This window comes from Terrapene carolina, unplaced genomic scaffold (genome assembly GCF_002925995.2).
Source record: "Terrapene carolina triunguis isolate 2854851 unplaced genomic scaffold, T_m_triunguis-2.0 Scaffold227, whole genome shotgun sequence".
NCBI classification, from domain to species: domain Eukaryota; kingdom Metazoa; phylum Chordata; order Testudines; family Emydidae; genus Terrapene; species Terrapene triunguis.
Window position 1 is genome coordinate 4,646,127 of NW_020664578.1, and position 26,661 is coordinate 4,672,787.

The 26,661-nt window shown below is 55.2% G+C and overlaps 1 protein-coding gene across 1 annotated transcript; it reads left to right on the top strand.

The window, feature by feature from the left end:
• The first annotated feature begins 781 nt into the window (after positions 1-781).
• Positions 782-23,952, top strand: BNIPL (BCL2 interacting protein like). The gene is made up of 10 exons (XM_026656330.2): positions 782-945; positions 9,553-9,660; positions 11,975-12,036; positions 12,369-12,596; positions 15,003-15,185; positions 15,780-15,882; positions 17,169-17,300; positions 18,565-18,651; positions 20,814-20,912; positions 21,884-23,952. Exons 1-10 carry the CDS (start codon positions 902-904, stop codon positions 21,924-21,926), a joined length of 1,089 nt encoding a protein of 362 aa, XP_026512115.1. The 5' UTR covers positions 782-901; the 3' UTR covers positions 21,927-23,952.
• Positions 23,953-26,661: the final 2,709 nt, after the last annotated feature.

A 26,661-nucleotide genomic window follows, 5' to 3' on the forward strand; every position in this document is an offset into this window, starting at 1 on the left:
CTAGTCACAACTGAGATACAGAGGATGCCTTTGACTTTGAATCCCTCAGTGCTCCTCCTCAATTGGCTGGAGGAGGGTGTGTGAATTGTGACTAATGCCTGGCACCCCTTTTCCTGCTTCCCCTCCCCGACAGAGGGCTGAAAGAGCTGCTGCTGCAGTGTGCTCAGAATGAGCCGATATGGGAAATGAGGCCCCTGGGAATCTTGCCGGGAACAGAGGGGGGCATTGTTCTGTACTGGAGGGGGGAAACTGAGGCACAGAGACATGCCTAAGGTCATCGAGTGAGTCAGCAGCAGAGCCAGGAATAGGACGCAGGAGTCTGTCTATCTCAGATAACTAGCCCCTGCGGCCAGTGGGGGGCCCTTTTTCTCAGGTCCTTAGGACATGGCTGCTTGTCTGCTCCCACTGGGCCTATGGTCTAATGCCAGGACCGGGTAATCTTGCTGCAGGGTTACCTAGAGCTGCAGCCCCCAGTTTTTCCCGGAGCTTGGGGGGCCAGTTGGGATCCAGGGATTTTGCCTGAAGCTGATGCTGTCCTTGGAGGACGTTTCATTATGATGGAGCCCTGTGCCTGGGCCCACCTTCCTTGGCCCAGACACAGCAGCAGGCAAACTGGGGGTAACAGGGAGCAATCGCCCCCCCCCCACACACATACTACCCCTTCTGCCACTCCAGAGCTTTGTCTGCAGGGGCGGAACAATGGGCACTAGGACCCAGTGAATTCTCATCAGGTGGAGTCAGGAGGTGTTAATGCAGACAAACCAGTTTGGGATGAGCAGCACAGGGGCCGTAACTGATGTCCTGAGAGCCACAAGAGGGAAAATCCATTGGGGATTTGGCTCCCAAAGAAGGGGTGGGAGGGGAACCCAGCTAACTTCAGTGTTTTCTGAGGGCTGGAACGATGGGTTCCTACGCAGACTATGATGAGAAACTGCAGCCTCAAAGGTGAGTAGCCCAGCTGGGTGTCTGTGACCCCCGTCAGGCCGGATTCTGATCTCGGTTAATCCAGACCAGTGGTTCTCGCGTACCCCTGCTGAGGGTACGCACAGGTCTTCCAGGGGGTACATCAACTCATCTCAAGATTTGCCTAGTCTTGCAACAGGCTGCATAAAAAGCACTAGCGAAATCAGTACAAACTAAAATGTCATAGAGACAATGGCTTGTTTATACTGCTCTGTAAACTATACGCTGAAATGTAAATGCAATATTTATATTCCAACTGATTTATTTCATAAGTACATGGTAAAAATGAGAAAGTCAGTCAGCAATTTTGCCGTAACAGTGAGCTGGGACACTTATATTTCTATGTCCGCTGTTGCAAGCAAGTAGTTTTTAAGTGAGGTGAAACTTAGGGGGACGCAAGACAAATCAGACTCCTGAAAGGGTACAGTCGTCTGGAAAGGTTGAGAGCCGCTGATCCAGAGCGACTCCACTCCAGTGTATATGAGATCCAGAGTGTCCCACGCTGTTTGAATCTAGCTTAGGAGATTCAGGTTCCCAGTCCACAGCATTGGCTGGGCCAATGAGATAGGCAGCTTCAGGAGTCTCTTCTGCGTGTACCTGGGAGTGCCTATCGGTGTGGGGTCTAGAGACTGTGGAACCAGCAAACACGGTTTGGGGTGGTTGGGGGAGGCAGCTGGAGAATCAGGCATGTGTTGTCCTTGTGATTTGATTGGCTTGTGATTTGATTGACTGTATCATACCGTGCCTGGCCTTTCAGACAGGCCGATAAACCCAGCTCAGAAAGTGAATGGTTGCTGAGAGTGGAGCCTGATCCTATAGAGAGGCTGCCATGCGGAGGGCCAGGTTTGTCAGTGCGTAGCACCCACAGTTGGGACCAGACTTTCTGAAGATCTCAGCACTAACTTATGTATGTGCCTGCGTGGGAGTTGAGCTGAAATTCCAGGCCATAGTGCAATGGAATGTGTGCTGCAGTAAGCTACTACTCCCCTAGTGTTTTCAGAATCAGACTTTTAGGAGTGACCCCCCCCCACCTCTCCAAATAGCATGAGAATCCTAATTTTATTGGCAGCCCAAAATCACTAGTTACTGTTGAAAATTGAGGTCCATATAACCCTGGTTTCATTTCTACCCTTATTTAGACTGGGATCTCAGAGCGATGACTGTCTCTTTGTTTGTACAGCGCCTAGCACCATGCCATTCTGGCCCATGACATTACCATGACATTACCACTATATAAATAACAGCAATAATACCCTGACTTTTATTAGCTGGCTAATTATTTTAGACCTCGCAGAAGAAGTGGGCCTTGAGGAAGGATTTGACGGGGAGAGGGTAGGCAGGCCGGTGGGTAAGACGGGGATGGAGCTCTGTGATGAGGGGAAAAGCAGCATGAAAGATGATTCAGGATTGCTAAGGAGAGAAATGGTGTTTTGAAACACTGTCAGTTTCCAGCAGCTTGGGGTCAGCTCTTGAGCTGATGTCACAGGGCGTGGCACCAATGGAATGACAAGGATTTACACAGCTGTAAAATTCTATTATTATTTGTGTTTGCGGTCACACTGATCTTGACCGGGAGCCCAGTGTGCTAGGCGCTGTACAAACAGAACAGCAAGACAGTCCCTGCCGCAATATGCTTTATAACACGTGGATTTTGCTGAATGCTGCTTATGCATCCCACTCAAAGGTCACAAGCTCTAAATGATCATTGCCGCTTAAAGATTTTTAATCCCATTAAATATTTCCTTTTGCCCTCCCTCTGGCTGGCTTGTCAGTTTAGACTGGACACTCTTCAGGGTGGGGATGGTCTGTCTCATTATTTGGGGAAAGGTCTCTGGCCTGTGCTGTGCAGGATGATCATGGCGTCCCTTCTGAGTGTAGAATCGATGGATTTGGATTAGCAGGGCGTTCTGGGGTTGGAAAAGGCTCCGTTACTGCTCCTGGTGTGGTGAAAACAGTTGAGAGCCCGTGTTAAGGTTCGGAAGGCAGGTGGGGCATAATCACTGGAGAATTATACAGGGACTCGCTCCAGCTTGTGAGGCAACTTTATGACTTGTTTGTTTTCTTTGAAGGAGGGTGAAGCAGAAAAACACCCAAACCCTTGCGGTTGAACAGAGAGGGTGGATGTTTCATTGTCTCTGTGCCTCTTTCCTCTGAAGGCAGGGCGAGGAGGAAGTGGTGGGACTTTATGCTCTGCCCACAATCCCGTGCCCCACCCGAAATCCCCCTTTTCCCCTTTAAAATGAGCAGCAATGAAATAGCAAATGTTCACGGCCACCATTAGGCTTCAGAGTCAACGTGTCACTCAGCAGTAAAGCGCTTTACCGAGGATTTCATAGCTCACCCGGTTGGAACCGCAGGAGCAGCTTTGCCAAGCGGGAGGTGATTTTGTGGGAGTTGGATTTTTAAGCCAGAATGCCGGAAATTGCACCTGCCGGGGGATTTTATATCCCATGTGAAAGATAGCGCCTCCATCAGGACCTAGCGCCAGCCGCTCACAAGGGGAGAGTGCGCTCTGCTGCATTGCGACACCGCTTCCCGTAGCAGCCTGGCTTTTTTTTAGAGGTCTCCCATCGAAGAACTGAGCAGGGAGGCAGTGTGGCCTAGTGGAAAGAGCAGCGGACAGGCACTCAGGAGACCAGCAGTCTATTCTCAGCTCTGCCACTGGCCTGCTGGATGACCTTGGGCAAGTCACTTTGCCTCACCATGCCTCAGTTCTCCCTCCTGTAAAATGGATAATGATAGTGACTTGCTTTGAGACCTACTGAGAAAAAAGGTAGGTAGGCACTAGTATTGGGGCTTCAAATATTGACCAGGTCTGATCCTGCTTAGTTGCTCAGACACAGCTTACAGGATGGGGACTCTGCCCTGGGAAGCAGCAAGTCTGCAGGAGATTTGAGGGTTGTGGTGGGTAATCAGTTGAACATGAGCTCCCAGTGCGACGCCGTGGCCAAGAGGGCTTATGCGATCTTGGGATGCAGAAAGAGGGGAATCTCGAGGAGGAGCCAGAGAGGTGATTTTTACCTTTGTATTTGGCACTGGTGGGATCCAGTTCTGGTGCCCACAATTCAAGGATGTTGATACATTGGAGAGGGGTCAGTGAAGAGCCACGAGACTGATTAAGGGTTAGAAAACCTGCCTTACCGTGAGAGATGCCAGGAGCTCAATCTATTTAGCTCGACAAAGAGAAGGTTAAGGGGTAACTTATAGGTATAAGTACCTACATGGGGAACACATATTTACTAGGGGTCTCTTCAGTCTAGCAGAGAAAGGGGTAACAGGATCCAACGGCTGGAAGTTAACACTAGACAAATTCAGCCTGGAAATAAGGGGTGAATTTTTAACAGTGAGAGCAATTAACCATTGGAACAACTTGCTAAGGATCATGGTGGATTCTCCACTGACAAGTTTTTAAATCAAGTTTGGATGTTGGTCTACAACAGGGGTAGGCAACCTATGGCACGTGTGCCGAAGGCGGCACGCGAGCTGATTTTCAGTGGCACTCACACTGCCCGGGTCCTGGCCAGCAGTCCAGGGGGCTCTGCATTTTAATTTAATTTTAAATGAAGCTTCTTAAACATTTTTAAAAAACTTATTTACTTTACATACAACAATAGTTTAGTTATATATTATAGACTTATAGAAAGAGACCTTCTAAAAACGTTAAAATGTATTACTGGCACACGAAACCTTAAATTAGAGTGAATAAATGAAGACTCGGCACACCACTTCTGAAAGGTTGCCGACCCCTGGTCTACAAGATCTGCTCCAGGAATGATTTAGGGGAGGTCTCTGGCCTGTGCGGCCAGGAGGTCAGACCAGATGGTCACAATGGTCCCTTGTGGCTTTGGAATCTATGACGAGTGCACAACTTTTGATGGCAACGCAATAGCGAAGAAGTCAGGCCTTGGAGACACCGTGGACAGCACCCCCTCCCCACAGCCCCAGCCGTGTTAGAGCCTGTTCCGCTGCCTCGCCCCATCTGTATACACCACACAGTTCTGGCCCCACGGGGACCCGCTAACCGAGTCGTGTGCCAGCTTGTCTGGGAGCTCCCGGCCCAGGGCAGGTTGGAGCAGCAGGGCGTGTGCCCGGAAGCCACAGATCACCGGAAAGGAATGTGTTGGCAGCAGGGAAGGTGTCGTCATGCTCATTAAGATGCTAATCACGTTGTCCTGATGAGAGAGGCCGGCTGGGCAGGGGAAGACACCCCAATCCCTGCACGAGGGTACCCCTGGCTCTTAGCATCACTTCACTGCTGCCTCCTCTCCCTTCTGCTGACACAGACATTTTTGACCCATGCCCCTACACTGCTTACGTCCTCACAGGCCTGGTCCGCTGGCTTCCTCCAGCCCAGCTGTTCTATGCTTCAGGGCACAGCCCCCAGGGTCCAGAGGGAACTGAATCCCTCTCCCACTGCAACACAGCAGAAGTTATTGGAGACAGACTAGAGGGAGCAGGGCCTTAGCTGGTGTAGCCAGAGCTAAGGCCTTGTCTACACTGCGGGTGCTACAGCTCCACAGCTAGGGCGCTGTAGTGTGGCTGCTTCCTACAGCGACAGAAGTGGGCATTTCATTGCTGTTGGATCTCCCCAAGCATCCGCATCTACAGCAGGGGTTAGACTGGCACACCCTTCAGCGCTGTAGCTATGTTGAGCTAAATGTTAAGGGTAGTCAAATATTGGGGGGAGGGATAGCTCAGTGGTTTGAGCATTGGCCTGCTAAACCCAGGGTTGTGAGTTCAATCCATGAGGGGGCCATTTAGGGATCTGGGGCAAAAATCTGTCTGGGGATTGCTCCTGCTTTGAGCAGGGGGTTGGACTAGATGACCTCCGGAGGTCCCTTCCAACCCTGATATTCTATGATAGTCCAGGGAGCAGCTCTGATGGATGATCTCATCTGGGATAGAACCCAAGAAGCACAGCCCAAGAAGTTGGCCTGGCCCAACGAAATTAATAGGCAGCAGGTTTCAAACAAAGGTGAGGAAGCTCTTCACACAACGCACGGCCAGCCTGTGACCCAGGCAGATTGTGGATAAAAATCTGGTAAACTTTCAATTTCCATTCTGCAGGAAATTCCTTTCAAAATTTTCTTTCATCGCAAATTGGCAGGAAGAGTTGAAATGCCAAACGCTTCATTTTGACTTTTGTGTTAATGATAGAATGAATTTGCATCACGGCCAATCCCAGTACAATCTTGAGTTTTGGAAGAAGGCTATAAAAGTCGCCGGCCCGGAAGAGAGACGTGGCAAGACAGAAGATATAATATCATCAGTCTGATATAAAATAACACAAACGTCAGAACAATAGAGTGAAAACAAAGTGCTTTGACCTTATTGAAAGGAAACGTTTGGATCATTTTCTATTATCCACTGATACGTTCTCGGGAACCATTTTGATTTTGTTCGGTCAGGATTTTCTGATAGGAAACTGTTTGGTCGGAAAATTTTCAACCAGCGCTTGAGCTACGTATTCGCTCTACCGACCTCAACAAAGCTGCTCCCTCTGATGCTCAAAGAGAATCCCCCTCCCTTTCCTTGTTCTGCCTGCACCTGTGAGGGTGATTGGAGCATCACCAGCCCCAGCTGTTCAAATATACGGAGTCAGGCCCTAAAAAAATCTTAAGATTCTATTAAAAAATGAATCTTGGGTTCTTTTTCTTTGCTGTTTGGCTTCTGAGCCTTCAGGATCGCGCTCGGGTCCTGTTCTCAAGTCACACAACAGATCAGAGCCAGGATTAGAACCCAGCTCTCCTGCCTCACAACATACTGCAGTGGACAGAAAATCAATGCCGTGCCCTATCTGTTAGACCACGCTGCCAGTTGGCAATGCCCCTTCGCCTGAACCCACTTCGCTGGCACGAGGAGGCGAGCTTGCTGGAAGCTCGCCCCAGCATGAAGGCCATCGGTGGCGTCTCTTAGAGGAGAGAGTTTGCGTTGTTGCGTCACCCAAAGTGGGGAGCTGGGCTGGCGAACGCAGCAACTGTTCTGTGCCTAGCAATGAAGCGCCCAGGAGGCAGGGCCGGCTGCAGCATCCAGTCTTTTCAGTGGCCAATAAAGATCCTGCCTGTTTATCTTGCAGAGCAAACCAAGCAGCGTCAAACTCCATCTGCCGCTACTGGCTAGGCCGGCTGGTGGCTAGAATCGAGTGCCTCGTTGTTCCCCTGGACACGGTCCATGTAAGAGCAGCTAGGCCAGGAGCTGTTTCTCCAGGTCCGTGCCTTTAGCTCTGAAGGGCCTGGATTCGAAACTCACTGAGGACCCGGCTGCAGGGTGTCATTACAAAAATGGTGCTTTAAAGCCCTTCCGCCGGACAGAGCACGTTCGCTCTCCGGCATTGCAGAGGCGCCTCGGGGAGTAAGGCACCAAAATGGTATCGAAAGCCGATGGGAACGGGCCGCCGAACGCCTTCAAAACCCCCGGTCTCGGTGAGTTAATTCAGAAGCCCCTTTGCAAGGAAGTGAAGCGGATTCATCTCCCCCTGCCCGCCAGTGCCAATCCACCTTCGCTCCCCGTTTTCTAATGGGGTCCCCTACTGCTGACAAAAGATTCCTAGTCCCCGTTCCCAAAGCGGGCCCAAAGTGACACCCGTTTTCTAAACCCCCCTGCTTGCTGGATTTAAGTTTCCTTAGAGACGCAGAGTGGCTGGGTGCTGCGCTGGCTCTCCGGGCTTGTGTAAACAGGACCAGCCCTGCGCTAGACTACAGGGCTTGCTAGGGTGGCGCTGGGTTGATTTTCTTGGGCGTGCCAGCGAGTGCCGCCAGGTACAGGGCTGATGTCAGCTGGCTGGAGAAAGAGAAAACTGCCGGCTCTGAGCAGCCGCTCCAATGCTCCTCGTTTTCCTTCCCTGCAACGGGCCCAAGCAGCAGTGGGGCTAGCCGGACGCGTTGTAACTGAGCAGTGTTGAGAGGTAATTGCCGACTGCCACAAGAGGCCGGGGGGCAGCTACGGGATCCCCTACACACCAGCCGAGGTGATTCGAGCCCGGTGCTAGCTGGAGATGGACGGTCAAAGAGGAGGAGCTGTGATCACCGCGTATGTTTCAACACAGGGCTTCTGCCTTGGGGCAGGCTCGGGACAAGGGGACGTGGGCCGGGCACGGCAGGGATTCTGCCAGTCAGGCTGTCATGGAAAGGGTGGGTGGCTGCCTCTTGCGGGCGTCTTGGTTCCTCCCCAGCTGCAGCGGGGGTGTAAATCAGGCTTTGGGGGACCGCGTGGGTGGGGGATGGGGACGGTGGCCGTGCTGCAGGCTCAGCGCTCTTGCAGCCAGGAGAACTCAGCACCCCCTGGGGTTCGGGGAGGTGGGATCCGAATGCGAACCTGGGTCCCAGTCTCAGAGCTTGAGTCCATCTCCTGGGTGCTGTAGGCAGGGGAAGAGCAGAGCTGAGCTCTGCGGGGGCACTCGCCGGCGAGGAAGGGGAGCCGGCAGGTCAGATGGTGCCAACTCTGCCACCCTGTTTCCACCTCGCTCATGCCCACCCATGGTAGCAACAGGGTGTGTGGGGGGGTGTTTGATGAGGGGGAATAGGAGGGGAAGCAGGAGGGGCTGGGTCATGGGCGATGGATGGGGAAGCAGGACCTGAGTGACAGAAGATGGGGGTCAGGCAACGGGGTTGGGTGGGAGGTGGAGGGTGGGTGATGGAGGGAAAGAGATGGGGAGAAGGAGGCATGGGTGACGGCGGGGTGTGTGTGTGTGAGAAGGGAGGAGGTGGGGTGTGAGTCCGGTGGTGAGGCAAGGCCCAGATGGCAGGAGGTGGGGGTCAGGTGACAGGGTTGGGGTGGGGAGGTGGGGCCTGGGTGCCCAGGTCGGGGGATGGGGCCTGGGTGCCCAGGTGGGGGGGATGGGGATGGGACCTGGGTGCCCGGGTGGGGGGAGGTGGCCGCGAGACAATCTCTCTCTTGCAGCGAGTTCCCTGCTCCAGAAGAGCTGGAAGAACGGGCGACCCTCCCTTGGCCTGGCACCGAGAGTGCCCTCCGGGGGCCGTTTTGGGCCATGCTAGACCAAGCCCGGAGGGGAGCCGAGCGATGGCAGAGGGCGCCCTCGCTGAGGGATGGTCAAGGGGGGAGCAGCGGCCATCTTCACTGGGGCCCTGGCAGTGCTGGGTTTGGCGCTGGTCCCTCTGGGCAGGAGGCTGTGTGGGGGCATCCCGGGGCTCTGGGGAAAGACCCACAGCCTGGGGAAGGCGTCCCAGTGGCAGGGCCAGACAGCTCTGCCCTGCCCTGCCCTGCCCTGCGGGGACCTGCCTCGATAGATGAGACGGGAGCCCCTTCCCTCCTGTGGCTCTGTGCCCAAGCTGCCAGCGAGGGGCTCCTGATGTTAGTGCCAGCTGGGGCGGGACATCTGGGACACCAGGCTGAGCCCCAGCAAACTCGTTCCACGCGGGAGCCCGGCTGGGTCTGACCCACGGACGGGCTCCATTCACAGCCCGGGGGGCCTGGCCCCAGGAAGGCCGCAATCCCGGTTCAGGCCAAACCTCCCCCTGAGGATGGAGCCGCCCTTGGGGTCGTCCCTGTTCAGATGTGTTCTCCTGCCCAATCATGGACTGGCCTGAACCCGGTTCCTCCAGCCCATGTTCTCCTCCGTTGGCATTGCAGGGACCAGAGGGATCCGGAGAAGCAGGACTTGGCCGAGCAGAGGGAGGGAGCCGTATCCATCCAGGACATGGAGCTGAAGGAGGAATGGCAGGACGAGGAGTTCCCGGGGTAAGAGATGCAGCGGGAGGGGGGACTGCGCTGCAGAGCGGGGGTGCTGGCTGGGATCCTCACCGCGTCTCCTGTCGCCCTGTCCCGGGAGCAATGGGAGGTGACACAGATGGCCCCTGCCTCACTCATATCACTGCCCCTGGGGGACCCCAAAGGGCTGGCGCCACCGTGGTGAATTTGAACTGCACCGTCAAGAGGACGGGGGCATCCTTGGGGATCAGAGGTTCAGCCTGCGGGGTGGGGAGGGCGGGGGTGGAGCTAATGGGGGAACGGAAGGACTAGAAAATGGTGAACGGGTGTCGGTCTGATGAGGCAGCTGGTGCCAAGGAGCTCAGGGCACAGCCAAGGGGTTCGGAGTATGGGAGGGGGTAACTGTCCCCTTCCAGCCAGTCTCTTTCAAGAAGCAACATGACTGGTAGAGGCAGCGTGGACCAGCAGATAGCCCCCTGGCCTGGCGGTCTCAGGACTCCTGGGTTCTGTGGCTGACTCAGGGCAAGGAATGCACTAATCGAGTGGATAGAATGCGGGATGGGCAACCAGGACTCCAGAGTTCTGTGCCCAGCTCTGCCAGTGACCTGGGGAGAGTAGCTTCCCGGCTCTGTGCCTCAGTTTCTCCTCCTGTAGAATGGGGATCGATGGACAAAATAACTAGCAAACAGTTGGCCATAAAGAGGAAGCAAAGTCTCTATTTAACCCCCGCAGTGGAAAGCACCCGGCACAGACACTCTGAGCACACGCAAGCGCAATTGGTGTCTGCGACTGGATCCATCAGGCAAAACACCTGCCGCGGCGCCGCTGCAAGAGCTGTATTCCCACCTCCTTCCGATAGGCAGCTATTGCCAGCGGTCACGTGCCGAACGGTGCACAGCTGTGCCGGCTGAGCTCTGCTGTTTACCCAGCGGGTAGTGTCCAGGGGGAGGAGGGAGGGAAGGGGAGAGGACAGAAAAGGATCCACGTTGTAAATGACATGAGGTGGGGTTTGAGAGCCAGGATGAAGCCTTCTCGGGGACCTGGGTTCAAATCCTCATGTGAAATGAGTCGGGTGGTCTCAGCCCATGGGTTTGGTTTGGTTTGGTCCACTACATTGTGCGACTGTCTGGTCCAGCTCGTCCTGGACGTGAGAGGGCAGAGGGCCGAGGGCCATCGGCAGAGCTGTGTGTGTGAGGAGCCAAGGCCTGGAATAGCAAGTGGGGGGGCTGTGGGTTGGGACTGAGGGGCGTCGGCAGAGCTGGGCATGGGCAGCCCAGGGCTGGAATAGCGGGGACAGCAGGGCAGGGTTTCAGCAGCAGAGCCTCTTGTGTGTGAAACGTGCTCCGCAGCTGACTCCACTGTAGGTAGCTCTGGAGCTAAGTCAGTGTCGTCATTCCCATTTAACAGATGTGGAAACTGAGGCACAATGTGATGACATAACATTCATTCGAGCACACAGTCCCCACCCTGGCTCTAGCGAGGGGCGGGAGTGTAACTATCGGAGCACGCCCGAGCATGGGGCGGCACCAAGGGGCGGGGCGGCGTTTGGGGTTTTTTTTTAATTTATTTATTTATTGGTTCGTCGGGGCAGCGCTGGAGGGGTTTTTTTTTGTTTCCGCGCAGGGCGCTCGGGGGGGCGGGGCTTCGGGCTGCACGGCGCTCGGGGGGGCGGGGGCTGGCGTGGCGCTCGGAGGGGGGGCGGGGGCGGGCGCGGCACAGCGCTCGGAGGGGGGCGGGGGCTTGGCGCTCAGAGGGGAGCGGGGGCTGGCGCGGCGCTCGGAGGGGGGGCGGGGGCTTCGGGCGGCGCAGCGCTTGGAGGGGCGGGGCTTCGGGCGGCACAGCACTCTGGGGGGTGGGGCTTCGGGCGGCGTGGTGCTGGGAGGGCAGGGATTTCGGTGATGCTGGGGGGGGTTCGGCTGCGCGGTGCTCGCGGGGGGGGGCGGCGGCGTGGCGCTCGCGGGGTGAGGGGGGGCGCTCTTCTTTTTTGCCTGGGGCGGCAAAAAAGTTAGTGCTGGCCCTGGCTCTAGCCCCTTGCCTCCCTTCCCAGAACCAGGCATGGAACCCATGAGCCCTGACTCTCCCACCGATCCTGCCCTGCTCTAACCATTAGATCATACTCCCCTCCCAGAGATGGGGATAGAACCCAGGAGTCCTGACTCCTAGCCCCCTCCCCCACAGGAACATAGCAATTCAGAGCTGGGAGGGATGCTCTAGCCCAGCGTTTTTCAACCTTTTTGATACCAGGGACCGGCTTGCGGCAGGGAGATCTCAGGGACCGGCGCCAGTCCACGGACCGGTCATTGAGAAACACTGGCCGTCCCTGACCCATCCCCCTGTCTTCCAGGCCTCTCCCGGAGGAGGTCTCTGAGGAGGACCTTGAAGACTCCGGCGGGGAGCCCAGCCTAGGTAAGGCCGTGCCCAGGGGGCGGGTGAAGGTAGGAAGGTAAGACCCCCAAGAACACCAGCAGGGCAGGTTCTGGGTGTGAGAGTGCTGGGGGTGCAGCCAGGCAAGGGCTACGTCCCCCCACATCCCCAATCCCCCAAACACCCCCAGGACACAGCTGGTCTGGGTGGGAAGGTTTTGTCCACTCGGCCCCAATCCAGCGATCGTTGCATAAGCAGCGGCGTTTTCTGGACGATACGTTTTCCTTCCCTCCCCCCTCTCTTTTCTGTTTCACGTCCCTTTTCTCTTGCTTTTGTTTGTCTTCATCCTTCCTTCCCTCCCCATCCCCCACCAGTCACCCCCAACACCCTGGAGCTGTGCGGGAAGCGGCACATGAAGAAGCGGCTGCCAGCACCGGATCTCAGCCTCTCTTTAGACCGGGCCGAGGGCTCGGTGCAGTCGGGTGATTACCCGGAGCGCACTCCGGACGGCAGCCTGGACATCAACGTGGACGAGCTGGAGACACCATCCGAGAGCGAGCTGCTGGACGGGCCAGAGGGCGGCCATGACTTTGAGTGGGAAGGTGGGGCTGGAGAGAGGATGCGCCCGCGGCTGGGCTGGGCTGAGCGTCAGAGCAGGGGAGGGTTGAGTGGGGGCAGGTCTGGCTGAGGTGCAGGGGTGGGTGGGAAGCAGGCCTGGCTGGGGCTCATAATGGCAGGGGGCTTAGACAAAGCTGAGGTAGTGGGTCAGGATCGGCAGGGGAGTTGGAGTGGTGGGTCAGGAAGGGCGAGTGGAAATGGGGGGCAGGCTTGGGGGGGGGGGGCTGGGACTGGCTGGAGATTTGGAGGGACGGTTCCAGGGAAGTTGAGTGACAGGTTCGGTCACAGGGACCCCCTTGGGACTGTCACCTGATGTGCTGAAATTACCTCTGAGTCTGTTTTCCCTGCCAGCTTGGGACTCCAGAACCCTGCCTTGTGGAGCCAGACACGCTAGCCTGCTGCAACACAGACTCAGGGTCTGGACCATGCCCCCAAAACTGCAGGCTCTAAGTGAAAACAGCTTAGCAGGTTACCTGCCTCCAGCACCCAGACACCCAGCTCCCAATGGGATCCAAACTCCAAATAAATCCGTTTTACTCTGTACAAAGCTTATACAGGGTAAATTCATAAATTATCCGCCCTCTATAACACTGATAGAGAGATATGCACAGCTGTTTGCTTCCCCAGTTATTAATCACTTACTCTGGGTTTATTAATAAACAAAAATGATGTTATTAAGTAGGATTTAAGTGGTTTCAAGTAATAACAGACAGAACAAAGTAAGTTACCAAGCAAAATAAAGCAAAAACACGCAAGTCTAAACCTAATACATTAAGAAACTGATTACAGGTAATATCTCACCCTCAGAGATGTTCCAATAAGCTTCTTTCACAGACTAGACTCCTTCCTAGTCTGGGCCCAATCCTTTCCCCTGGTACAGTCCTTGTTAATTCCAGCAGACATCTTAGGTGGAAACTAGGGGTTTTCTCATGACTGGCCTCCCCGTTTTAGAGCTTTGGCACAAGGCCGGAATCTTTTGTCTCTCTGGGTCCCCACCCCTCCTTCTAAATGGAAAAGTACCAGATTTAAGATGGATTCCAGTATCATGTGACCTGGTCACATGTCCTGTGAGACTCATTCTTCATTACCCACAGGCTGGCCAACACCTACACAGGAAGGTTTGCAAGTAAACAGAGCCATTTACAACCAATTGTCCTAGTTAATGTGAGCCATCAAGATTCTAAACCACCATTAATGGCCCACACTTTGCATAATTACAATAGGCCCTCAGAGTTATACTTCATATTTCTACCTTCAGATATAAGAATGATTCATGCATACAAATAGGAGGAATATATTCAGTAGGTTATAACCTTTGTGATACCTTACTAGAGACCTTTTGCATAAAGCATATTCCAGTTACATCATATTCACAGTCATAAGCATATTTCCATAAAACATATGGAGTGCACAATGTCACTTTGATTGGTGAGCAAGGGGTTGGGGGGGGTCGAGAGGTTGGTTGGTTGATGGAGTTGGGGGATGGTTGGGGGGGTGAGAGGTTGGTTGTGGTGGGTGGTTGAGGGGTTGGGGGTTGGTTGAGGGGTTGGTTGGTTGTGGTGAGGGGTTGGGGAATGGGTGGGGGTCGAGGGGTTGGTTGGGGTGAGAGGTGGGGAGGTCGAGGGGTTGGTTGGGAGACTGAGGGGTCGGGGTGGTTGGTTGTGGTGAGGGCTTGGGGGGTCGAGGGTTGGTTGTGGCAAGGGGTTGGTTGGTTGGGGTGAAGGGTTGGGGGGTGACGGGTGAGGGGTTGGGGGTTGAGGGTTGATTGTGATGAGGGATTGGAGGGGTGAGGGTTGGTTGGTTGATGGAGTTGGAGGATGGTTGGAGGGTTGAGGGGTTGGAGGGTCGAGCGTTGGTTGGGGTGAAGGGTTGTTTCTTTGATGGAGTTGGGGGATGGTTGGTGGGGTGAGGGGTTGGTTGTGGTGGATGGTTGGAGGGTCGAGGGTTGGTTGGGGTGAAGGGTTGTTTCTTTGATGGAGTTGGGGGATGGTTGGTGGGGTGACGGGTTGGTTGTGGTGGGTGGTTGGAGGGTAGAGGGTTGGTTGGGGTGAGGGATTGGGGGATGGTTGGGGGGTGACGGGTCGGGGGTGGTTGGTTGCGGTTTGGGGTGGATGTTTGGCTGGAAGGCTCCAGGGGAGCTGGGCTTGGGGGGAAGGTTTGGGAGGAGACTGGGTCATTTGGGGGGTGTGATTCTCCTTTCCCTGGCCTCATTCCCCCACACCCATTGACACCCATCTCATGGGCACCCCAGTGCCCTGAGGGGGCCATGCATTGCAGAACACAAGGCAGGGCCCAGGTGCTCTCTGGTTATTGGTAAAAGTGCAGAGAAGAGCCCAGGAGCCTTTCCTAATACACCCCCCCGCCCCCCCTTTGTCCCTTCCCCTCCGCAGACGAACTGCCCAGGGCCCGGCGCCTGGACAGCACCCTGCTCGAGGAGAAACTCGGCGAGGGGCGCGTGGTGGACGTCGAGGACAAGGATGGACGGAAGTGGAGGATCTTCCTGATGGACGAGCGGGAGCAGAAAGTGGATCTGAGCGTCGTCGAGCCCTACAAGAGGGTCATCTCCCATGGGGGTAACGAGGGAGCGCGTAGCCCTGGGGTCTGGTGCTTAGAATGGGAGGCAGCAGGACGCCTGGGTTCTAGTCCTGACTCTTGCAGGGCAGTAGTGTCTAGTGGTTAGATGCGGGCAGGTGGTGCTGGGAGTCAGGACTTCTGGGTTCTACTCCCAGCTCTGGGAGGGGAATTTGGTGCAAGGGGACTGGGAGTCAGGACTCCTGGGTTCTCCTGGGAGTGGGGTCCCAGAGTTACGATTTACATGGTGCCGGTCAGTACCTCAGGCACTTTACGGGGTATAGCAAACGCAGCCAATTGGAGGAAGCCCCTGCCCCAAGAAATCCACGACCCCAGCCCTACGGGACCCCGGCATCCGAGCCTGCTGTATTAAACCCAGTTCCGCCCAGCCTGTGGCCCCCAGAGCACCACGGGACGCCGGTCACAGTGGCAGCCCCGTCCGTGTGGGTCGGGGGCCAAGCAAAGCAGTCAATCCGACCTGGTCTGGGCCAATCCCGGAGCTTCCCAGTGGGGGAGCACAGGTGTGCCAAGGTGTAAGGGGGCGGGGCTAGGCTCCTGTGCCAGCTGGACCCACTCGCTCGGCTCTGCCGCTCCAGGGTACTACGGAGAAGGCCTCAACGCCATCATCCTCTTTGCCTCCTGCTACCTGCCCCACAGCAGCATCCCTGACTATCAGTACGTGATGGAGCACCTGTTCAGGTGAGCATGCTGCCCCCTGCTGGCTAGTGAACAAACCACATGGGTAACAGCCTGGGAGGGGGGGAGTGGGCGGTGGGCTGGGGGTGGCTCTGGGAAAGTGACGCCGACGTAAAGCTGTGGTACTGGAGGGGGCAGAAGGGATGTTGCCTCCTTAAGCCTCTGCATCGGGTACGTTCCCAGGCTGGGCTGGGCTTCCCCCCACCCCAGTCTCAATTGCTGTGGGGCTCAGCGCAGCACAGAGGGGCAGGGAAGCCAGCGTCAGATGCTTAGTACGTTCAGGCTGCCCTGGCAGCATAAAGGAGCCTTAAAGTGCGTGCAAACAGCCCCCTGATGCAAGGGCCCTGTGCCCTGCCCTGGCATAGCGGGCAGACTGGGCGTGTGGCCGGAGCGCTGGGCACTCTGGCTATTCCCTGCTCCCGGTAGAATTCCCAAGGCGCCTCTAATTTACTCCACGGCACCAGAATATGCGGGAGCCCAAAGGCGGCTTAAAACCACCCTCACCCTGAGTTCAGGGACAGCGTAACTGGAGATTGGCCCTAGTGCCGAGAGCAGCAGGAACAGATAAACCCCTGAACAGGCCTGAAGTCCATTGTGGGTAAGTGGGTGGGGGCTCCTTTGCCCTGGGATTCTTGGAATCTCCCCATAAACATCAGGAGGTCCTGGGATGCCATCGCAGCTGTTTCTCTGACCCTTTACTGTCCTGGTAAATGGACCCTTAAAGTGCCAAAACCTTCTTTTAAAATAAGCCTCTCGCTCATAACCGTCTCCTCCTCAGCCCTGCCTGGCTGCCAACAGGAACACGGGCTGTTCCCCTTCTGAGCTCACTCACAGTCTCTTCCGGTCCCAGACCATAAATGAGGACTGTCAGTGCACTAGTCAGGACGGGGAAGCTGCTGGCACAAGAGGGTTAAATGCTACAGCAATGGGTGCTCTGTGAATGCCTAATATAGAATATGGGCTAGTAGTTAGTGCTGGGGACTGGGCATCAGGACTCTTGGGTTCTCTGCCCAGCTCTGGGTGGGGAATGTGGGCTATTGGTTAGCGCAAGTGACGGGGGTCAGGACTCCTGGGTTCCATTCCCTACTCATTGTGTGGGGGCTAGTCACAGGCCTTCTCTGTGCCTCAGTTTCCCATCTGTGAAATAGGGGTGGGGGATAAGACAATTTACCTCACTGCTGGGGGGGAGGGGCATGTGTGATGTGAAGCTAAATCCACGACTGTAGCGTGGAGGCGCTTTGCGCCTAGAGGAGGGTTGGTTCCAGGCCTCCTCTCTGCTCTCCTGGCAGGTACATCATCGGGACGCTGGAGGTGATGGTGGCAGAAAGCTACATCCTGGTGTGTCTGAATGGCGCCACGCTCCGCAGCCAGATCCCGTCCTTCGGCTGGATAAAGCAATGCTACCAGACCATCGACCGGCGGTATGACCCAGCAGGGGACCGCTGCTTCCCCAGCCCACAAAGGGGGAGCTCTCTCTTCGATGTTAGCCCCGTCCCCCTTCCGTTCCCCCGCTTACTCTAACCACTGGTGAGCCAGGACTCTATCAGGAGCTTGCGGAAGAGCTGGGAACGGGAGACACGAGTCCTAATTCCCAACCACCCTGCTGTAATCACGAGAACACCCTCTCCTCCTAGGGTGGGGAATCGAACTCCGGAGTCCAGCCCCACAGTCACCACAGCTGTGGACAGACCCCAGGAGTCCTACATACCTTCCCTCCCGGAGGTGGGACTAGAACCCAGGAGTTTTCATACTGAGCCATCTGCACTACCCCACAGACTCCACTCCCCATCCAGGGCTGCTTTGTCGCCCATGTGGAGGACTCGGGACTGGGTGGGTTCCCTGTTCAGTTCAGCGGTGGCTCAGGCTGGCTGCAATTTCAACCCCTTTCCCCCACACATACCCCCGATCCCAGCCAGAATCTGCACCCCATAGTCATTGGCAACAGGGAAACACCTGCTTCCTACCTGGCTCGCACGGCGCGAAGGCCAGTGAAGCTGACACTGTGATACAGGCTGGGCCATCAATAAAAATCCCAGCCTGGGTGAGGATGGAAACTGCAGCCTCCCTTGGAGGGGCTGGAAGAAGGGACTGCGCTGGGCTGTGGTGAGTATAAAGGGGTGGGGGGTTGTCTAACGAGGCTGCTGGACAGAGGCAGACCCTATGGCTCTCTCTGGCACCCCAGCTCCCAGCCTCTGGGCTTTGTAAGCACAGGATTTATTCCAGAATGGAGTGTCCATATGGGGAGCTACACTGGTCAGTTTCCCCATGTAGACAAGCCCTTAGCTACCTTTAAAAGAAAAAACTCCAGGACTTCAGAGGCCCTTCCTTGGACCTGGGGCCCATCCAGAAACCTCCTACTGGCTCCCGATAGTTAGATGTTGGCTAATGCCATGAAGCAAGATTGTTTATAGCCCTTGCAAGCCCCGTTTTTTTTTTTTTTTTAAAGCTAGGATTTTCAAAGGCATGCAGCTCCGGTTGAACCCTAGCGGGATTCCTTGACTCCCCTTAGCCTCCTTCAGCGCCGGCCTCAGCACTGAAGACTGTAACAAGGGAGTCTCGTTAGCCAGATCAACGTCTGACCCTATTTTCAGTCCTGCTGAACTCTTGGCTTCAGGGATATCTTGTGGCAGTGAGTTCCACCGGCTAATCGGTACCTCATGTCCTGTGTTCTTTGCATCGTTTCAGGCTCCGGAAGAACCTGAAGGCCATGATTATTGTCCATCCCACCTGGTATGTCAAGGCGCTGATGGCCGTTATCCGCCCCTTCCTCAGGTAGTGTGAGCTGGATGCTTTACTTGGCCGGGGGGGAGGCTACCAACAGAGGGGTGTGTGTGCGAGGGGGTTGGCGGCCACCCAGCCTGCAGTATCCGAGCACCCCTGGAGATCGTGCCCAGACCGCTCATAAGCCCGGTGGGCTGCACGTTATTAGCAACAGACCACCCCTGTGCCTCACCACACTCCAATATTGTGAGCCAGTGTCTGCAAGACCAACTGCTACCCTTAGGGGGCGCTAGGAACAGCCACAGTGTCTGGTGCGTCCCCTTGCGCTCAGGACCTGAGCGTGTTAACACCTCGCTGGCTGGAGAGGCAAGAGCCCCCTCCCCTCCCCTCCCCCCCAGACTGTTCCATGCAGAGAGCTTTTTACGCCTTCAGCAATATTTCCTCCCTGAGCCTGGGCCCAGGCCAGGGCTCCGCTTGCCAGAGAGCAGCGCTGTTAGCTACATGGGTACATGGAGCAAGTATCCGCTATGCATCCAGACACTGTGGTGACAGGCACAGCGTAAGAGTCTATCCCAGGATTTTTTGGATGCACTCTGCCAGCATTTCCTAGGTGCCCAGATACCGTGACAATGGGCATCATGTAAAGACCTGGATTTCACCTGCCAGCTGCAGCCTTGTCATGGTGCTTCCCTCTGCCCCCTACCCAAGAAACTCAGGCCGCTGCCTAGGAAGCAGCGCTACAGTCTGGGGAAGAGCAAAGTGGGGCACCAGTAAGCATAAGCCAGCCTGACCCAGGCTGTTCAGCAGAGGGCAGCGTCGTACATTACAGGTACCAGTTCATATTCCAGTCCCTCCAGAGAACAGCAGCGGGATGGAGTGTAGCTGAGATTGCAGGGCTAACAGCTGGGAGTCAGATATAGGCCCCATGCCATACAGCCGCTGGGGATGGACACATGCAAGCTGCAGAATTCAGGTCAACGATTTCGTGATTCAGGGACCCAATTTGAGGCATCCAAAAGGAGCCTGTTTTTTGGGGTTTTTTTTTTAGAATGCACCGAGCACTAGCAGAGCTGCCAACTCTCTCCGTGTTTGATGTTTGTCTTAAAGCCCCAGCTCCCGGAGCTAGGTGATGACGGGAAAAATCTTGGCTTTCGTTTAAAAAAGGGCGTTTCCTGCCCTCGTGGCTGGAGAGGAAAGCTTGGCATGTGACCCAGTGCATAGTAAAGGCTCAGAGACCAGACAACAAAGAAAAAGGAACTTGTTTGTTTGGCTTAAAAATCATGAGATTTAAAAACAATCTCATGATTTATTTGAGGCCTAACATGTGACTGTGGAATGCCTGGAGTTGGCAACGCTGCCCCAACCCTCTGAAAATCAGGCCTCTTTCAGGGGTGTCAAGTGGGGCCCCCAGAAACAGACACCTCAAATTACTAGTCCGTTTCAAAAGTCCTGACCTTAACCTATTGGGGTGTGTGTGTGTGTGTGTGTGTGTGTGTGTGTGTGTGAGTCCTGACCTTAACCTATTGGTGTGTGAGCTTGCACTATTTGCACCAAGCATGAGATAAGAGGGCCAGATTCTTGCCTGGTGTAAACTGGCATAGCTCCATGAGCTTACACCCATTTGCACCATACCAGAGTGCCTTTTGCCGACAGATTGCTGGTTCCCATCCAGCTTGGGATCGACTGGCTGTTTGTTGGCCTATGTGCAATCAACTGTTAGACAGTCCAAGTGCTGAGTCCTAACTGGCACTAATGTATCAGCAGTGGCAGCGGAGAGGCCAGGGAGACTCCATAGACGAGCTACAGAGTATCTCCCCCTAAACCCACTGAGCTTTCCTCGGCATGCATGGGGATGTGCAAATGGGGAATCTCATGTTTCAGGGCTTCAGCTGATGGCCTGCAGGGATCAGGAAGGAATTTTGGCCAGATGTATTCTGGGGTTGGGTTTTTTTTCTGCCACAGCAGAGGTTGGCCACAGCTGGAGATGGGACACTGGACAGGCAGTGTGCATGGCTGGGTGGCTAGTGAGATGTAAGTCATGTTGCTTAACACGTTTGTGAAAGGTGCCCCGGTGATGGGGGCAGGCTAGTAACCTGGGTAGAACAGACCAGACTAGAGGGCTGTCATCCTGGCGCCCTGCGAGACTCCCTGATGGCAAAACGACCGCTCGTGTGACCTGAATAACCTACCCCCTCTTCTGCCTCCTCTTCCAGCTCCAAGTTTGGCAGGAAAGTGCAGTTCGTGGACAGCCTGTGGGAGCTGTCGCAACAGATTCCTCTTGAGCAAGTGCACATCCCCGACTGCATCCGACAGTGAGTTGAGCATCCTTCCCTGCTCGCGTCGAGGGCTGGCGCCCCTCGGGCTGGTTGTGGGGTGCGGCAGGTTCGACTAGGCTGGGATGGGGGGCTCTGGATCCATCCGCCTCCAGGGGAGTGAGGACTAAGTGGAAGCCTTTGAAATCTTCCCCCCACCCTCCCCAGTCACCTTCTTCCCTTTCCTCCGCACCAAAATTTTTGCCATTCCCCCCCCAGGGAGGGGGGGCTATTAACCCTTCACACTTAGGTAGGTCAGTGTTATTACCCCCTTATACAGGGAAGGGAAGTGAGTTAGGAATAGAACCCAGGCGTCCTGGCTCCCAGTGCTACACCGGGAGAGGGCTTGTGCTGGTGTAACTGCACCAGCGACGTAGCTGCCCCAGTTCAGACCAGTCATGTCGATGCCTGCGCTGGCGACTTGCACTGGTGCACGTCACCCCCGTGCAAAACCACTTTGGTGCAGACAAGGCCAGAGTTCGCAAAGCAAAATCATCCCTGTTCCCCTTTTGAGCCGACCTCTCCTCTCAGGTCCGGGTCCCATGTTATGTTGCAGGCCCAAGAGGCATGGCACGACTTTACACCATCACTGCGCCTGCTGCATTCTGCGCTGCTCCAGAAGCCACACAGGGTGACCAGACAGCAAGTGTGAAAAATCGGGACAGGGGTTGGGGGGTAATAGGAGCCTAGATAAGAGAGAGACCCAAAAATCGTCACTGTCCGTATAAAATCGGGACATCTGGTCACCCTAGAGCCAGAACACCCCCTTGGTGTAACACAGAGCACCCTGGCCCATCCCAGCTGCCTATGGGTTGCATCGCCACCCCTGGCATGCCCTCTATGCGGGGTCACTAGGGTACACTGTGCCTACTTTGGGGGGAATTCTCCCCTGGCCCAGGGGCTGGAGCAGAGGACAAAATCTGGACCAATGGCCACATCAGTGCCTTCATGTCTTCTCTCTTCTCCCCTAGGCTGGATCACAGCTGGAACGGCTCCAGGGACACAAAGCGGTGATGCTGCACGGCAGCAGACCCCAGCGCCAGTAGGGGGCAGTCGCGCTGCGTAGTTCTGTAACTCCGTTACTTCTTCCCACCAGTGTTCCTTTAAAGGAGAAACCGAAACGACCGTGTTTGGGAAAGGCGGCTTTGTAAATAGGTCCAGCTTAAATGGATGCATTGGTTTAAACACTGGGGGGCTTCTAAGGTTAGGCCGGCTTAAATGGAGGACTTGGCTTACACAGGTTTTTATGAGTGCTGTTACAGTTAGAAACGTGACCGTAGGAGCATAAGCGTTATTGGGCTCAGTACGGGGTCCTCTGGCCTGTGAGACAGGCAGTCAGACCAGATGATCTAACGGTCCCTTTTGGTCTTGCAATCCCTCAGAGCCCGAACCTCTACACTACACTTTTATAGTTCCGCAGGCCGAGTCAGCTGACCCAGACCAGACACAGGGTTTTTATCACAGTGTAGACGTACCCCTGTAGATCTAAAACCAGAGTGGCTGTTGGTCTCAATCGGACTGATCCCGGTTGGCTTTATGGATGGAAACAAGTTTTTTTTCACCTGCAGCTACAGGAGAGGGAGTAATTTTGCCTTAGCGCAGCGATGGCCAAAGGAGGAGGAGTTCCTTTGAGCCCCGAAGAGCTGATCTGGCTCTGGAAGAAGGCGCTGGATTCCGTTCTGCCTCCTGCATCCTTGTGGAATCGGCACTTCGGCTCCAGCTGCAGAATTCTGTTCCCAAGAGGCAGATAAAGCCCAGGTCCTGGCAGCTGGAAAAGTGATGCTCCAGTTTGTACGCTGACCAGCTCCAGGTTAGCCTGGAAGGGAGAGGGGAGAACGGGGACCCGCTGGGGAAAGTAGTGCGGCAGCGTTAGCTTTGTTAATTCCTGGCACCTTTCAAGGGAAGTGTCTCCATTTGCAAATGGCACCGAAGCAGCCAGGACCCAGGTGGCTGGAAATACCGTGCCCAGGGTCAAAGACTTCACTCTGCATCCTGCCACAGCTCCCCCTAGGCAGTGACGGGATGCTGCAAGCTGGCGAGCGGGACAAGGGCAAATGTATTTCACAGAGAGCGTTTTTCTCCCAAGCGTTTATTGTCAGGAGTCTGATGCAGGAAACTAACCAGCTCTCCCAACACCCAGGCCCATAATAACCTTGCATTTAACTTTCCCAGACTACGCTTCCTTGCTGTTTGTCTCTGTCCGCTGCCCAGGCATGCATCCTTAGTCCTCCTTTAGTGTAAGATCTCTTGGGTGTATGTCCTCAGCCCCGCATAACATTGCACGTGTGGGGGCGAGGAAGCTGCCAGAGTTAACCCCGTGTTATTCAGACATTTTAAAGCAACAAATGGCCTGCCACATTACCGACAAACCCCCAGGCTGTTAAAGCTGCAGGAAGTTTTCAGAGCTGAGCGGGAGATTTTCCAAGGCACAGCTGGCAATTCACTCCCCAGGTGCCACTGACTTTCAATGGGTGCCCAACAGCCCTAGGTGGCTTTGGCACGTCACTTTTCACCTCTTAGCTGTTCTCTTGTGTTTTGTTTCACTTGGGTTGAGGCAGAGAGTCTGTACCGAGCAGTTTCACTTTCTGGTTGATGCTGCTGTGTTTGGGTTCCCAGTACTGCAAGGGGGGGTTGAATTTTCACAAGCACCGAAGGGACTTTGATGCATTTTCAAGTGCCTTATGGCTAGAGCCTCAAAGGTGCTTAGGTGCCTAACTCCCACGCATGTCACTGGGAGTTGGGCACCTAAATATGTCTGAGACGTTGGGCCTTAGGAGCCTAGATCTCACTGAAAGGTGATGGGACTTCGGCGCCTGTCGCTTAGATGCTTTAGAAAATTTTACCCCAAGTCCCATTTTCAAAAGTGACTTAGGCAAGATTTTTAAAAGGGACTAGTGATTTTGGGGGTCTGATTTGAGGGGGCCTGACTTTCTAAGGGTGGGAGCTCGGCGCTTTATGAAAAGCAGGGGCCTTTAAGTATCTCAAGCTGTCGTCCCCCCTCCCCCAAATGAGGCACCCAAAATCGCCAGTCACATTTCAAAATCCCAGCCTAAATCTCAGGTAAAGTCCAGGAGATTTAGGCTCCTAAGTGCCTTAGTCTCTTTTGAAAATGGGATTTGAGAGACAGATTTCTAAAGGTACTTAGGAGCCAAAAGGTGCAAAGAGGTGCTGGGGAAGGCTCAAACGTGCCTAATTCCCATTGGTCTGGAGTTGAGACACCTAGGTGCTTCTGAAACTCCCACGAGCAGGGCCGGCGCAACCCATTAGGCGCACTACAATTTGGGGGGCAGCGACCGCGGCGGTATTTCGGTGGTGGGACCTTCCGCTGCCTCTGTGGGGGGCGGCATTTCGGGGCGGGACCTTCCGCCGCCTAGGGCGGCAGAAAAGCTGGCAGGGCTCCTGCCCACAAGGTTCCCTATCTGCATCTTTAGGCACCTAAATACCTTTAAAAATGTCCCGAGGCTCCTAAGTCACTTAGGGGGCTTTTGAAAATGTTACCCTTGATCTAAACCCCAGCTGTGTTCTTTGAGGTAAATATAGCAGCTGCTTGAACGATGCCTTAGACTGGAAGCTCTTTGGGGCAGGGACTAGTTGTTCTGTTTCGCAGCGCCAGCGCCATGGGGTCCCAGGCTGCCAGGCACAACCACTGTACACATCATAACATCAAGGATGACATGAGGGGAGAAAAGAGGGGCTCAGGGGGACCCCCAAAATGTCTGTAACTGAGGTGAAATGGGAGGGGATGGGGCCTCAGCAAATATGATGGGCCGGGGCCCCAAATTTCTCTTGATAGGCCTGATGGGAACCGCATGGGGGTCTCAGAGCCCAGGCTCCAGTCCACGCTCACACATCTACCCTGCAATTTTTAACCCCCCAAACCCGAATCAGCCAATCTGGGCCAGCCATAGCCGTGCTGTGGGTCTTTTATTGCAGCGCAGACGTACCTATTGTCTGGGGTAAGCTGGAGGGGATTTCCTGAGAGCAGCAGATGGCACTCCCATCCCCTGAGAGTCTGGGTACCATCTCCCCCCTCCTATCCCTCCCAGAGCATGGCAGACACATGCCGCAAAGCTGGGTAGCCCCCATGGCACTGCGGTAACTATTTTGAAAAGGCTGTTGCACGGGCTGGTGCTTGCACTTTTTGCACATTCACACGTGGATGCGTTTAGCGCCGACGCTACAGGCACTGTATTTATTGTACCAAGTTTGGATGTTTACAAAAATAAAATAAAGTGACTGGACACATGTCGGGCTCCTCTGCCCAGTTTCTCTGTCAAAACCCATGGCCAAGTGGCATTTTCAAAGCTCTGGGCCACGGGCAGAAATGATCAACACGTGCACCCCAACTCCTTGGGGTCAGTGACTGGAAAGAAGGCAGCAAAAGTGGAGCGTATTGTAGACAGTGGCCAGGCGTCATACCTTTTCTGAACTCTGGGTTTCTCATGCAGCTTGGCAAAGAAGCGACTAAGGGGGGATATGATAGAGATCTATAAAATCATGAGTGGTATAGGGAAAGTAAATAAGGAAGTGTTATTTACTCCTTCTCATAATACAAGAACAAGGGGGCACCAAATGAAATTAGTAGGTAGTAAACAAACACAAGAAAGTATTTTTTTCATGCAACGCTCTGTCAACCTCTGGAACTCCTTGCCAGAGGGTGTTGAGAAGGCCAGTACTATAATGGGGTTCAAAAGAGAGCTAGATAGCCATTGATGGACCTATCCTCCATGAATCTATTAGCCAGGATGGGCAGGAATGGTGTCCCTAGCCTGTTTGCCAGAAGCTAGGATTGGGTGACAGGGCATGGATCACTTGATGATAACCTGTCTGTTCATTGCCTTTGGGGCACCTGCCATTGGCCACTGTCAGAGGACAAGATACTTGGCTTGATGGACCTTTGGGCTGACCCAGTATGGCGCTTCCTACGTTCTTAAAATAGCTTAATTTGGGTTAGAAAAGGAGGGGGCGGCAGAGGAAGGCACTGAGCATGGAGTTGTAGAGGGAGGGGCTCCCTCCAGGACCACTGAAACTGGGACCCTGGGGGGGGTGTGTGTGGCGGCGGCAGGGGGGCTAGTTCCTGAGGGCTGGGCAAGGGGCAAACGCTGCAGCTATGTGGCCTTTGCAGGAGCTGAGCTCAGCCTCTATCAACCTGCGACCCTGCAAAGGGCACAGATGCCTTGTGTGCTGTTTGGTTAGACAGGGCCACGTTAGAGCAAAGGGAACAAAGCCAGCACCCCCTTCTCCCCCAGGGCACCCTAACCCCCCCATAACCCTTCCCAGAGGCTTGGGGAGCCCCAAGCCTTCCCAACTGCCTGAGCCTTTGAGAGAGTCTCTGCCCCCCCGCTACACTGCCGCGCTCCCCCCAGGACACCTTGAAAAACTGCACCACCCCACCCCCGCCGGGACCCCCTGAAAAAAATCCACCAGGCCCCTCCCAGACCCTCCTGAAAAGCCACAAATTCCCAGCCGCCCCGCCCCGCCTCCAGACCAGATGCCATCCTCCCACCAGGTCTTGTCCAGGCACCAAGCTAACCCTGCATCTAGGGTAATGCATTATGCATGCACCCTGCCCGTGCAGCAGGCTAAGGGTGTGTCACCCCCCCCCCCGCCACCTGGGGGCTGCCCTGCAAAAAGCAACCAGCCCCCCCCCCCCAAACCGCGTGCCGTGCAAAGCAGCAAATGCCTCCTGCGCCTCCTCTGTGCTGCCGGGCTGAGCCGGCCCCACGCAACCCGCCCACATACAAAACAC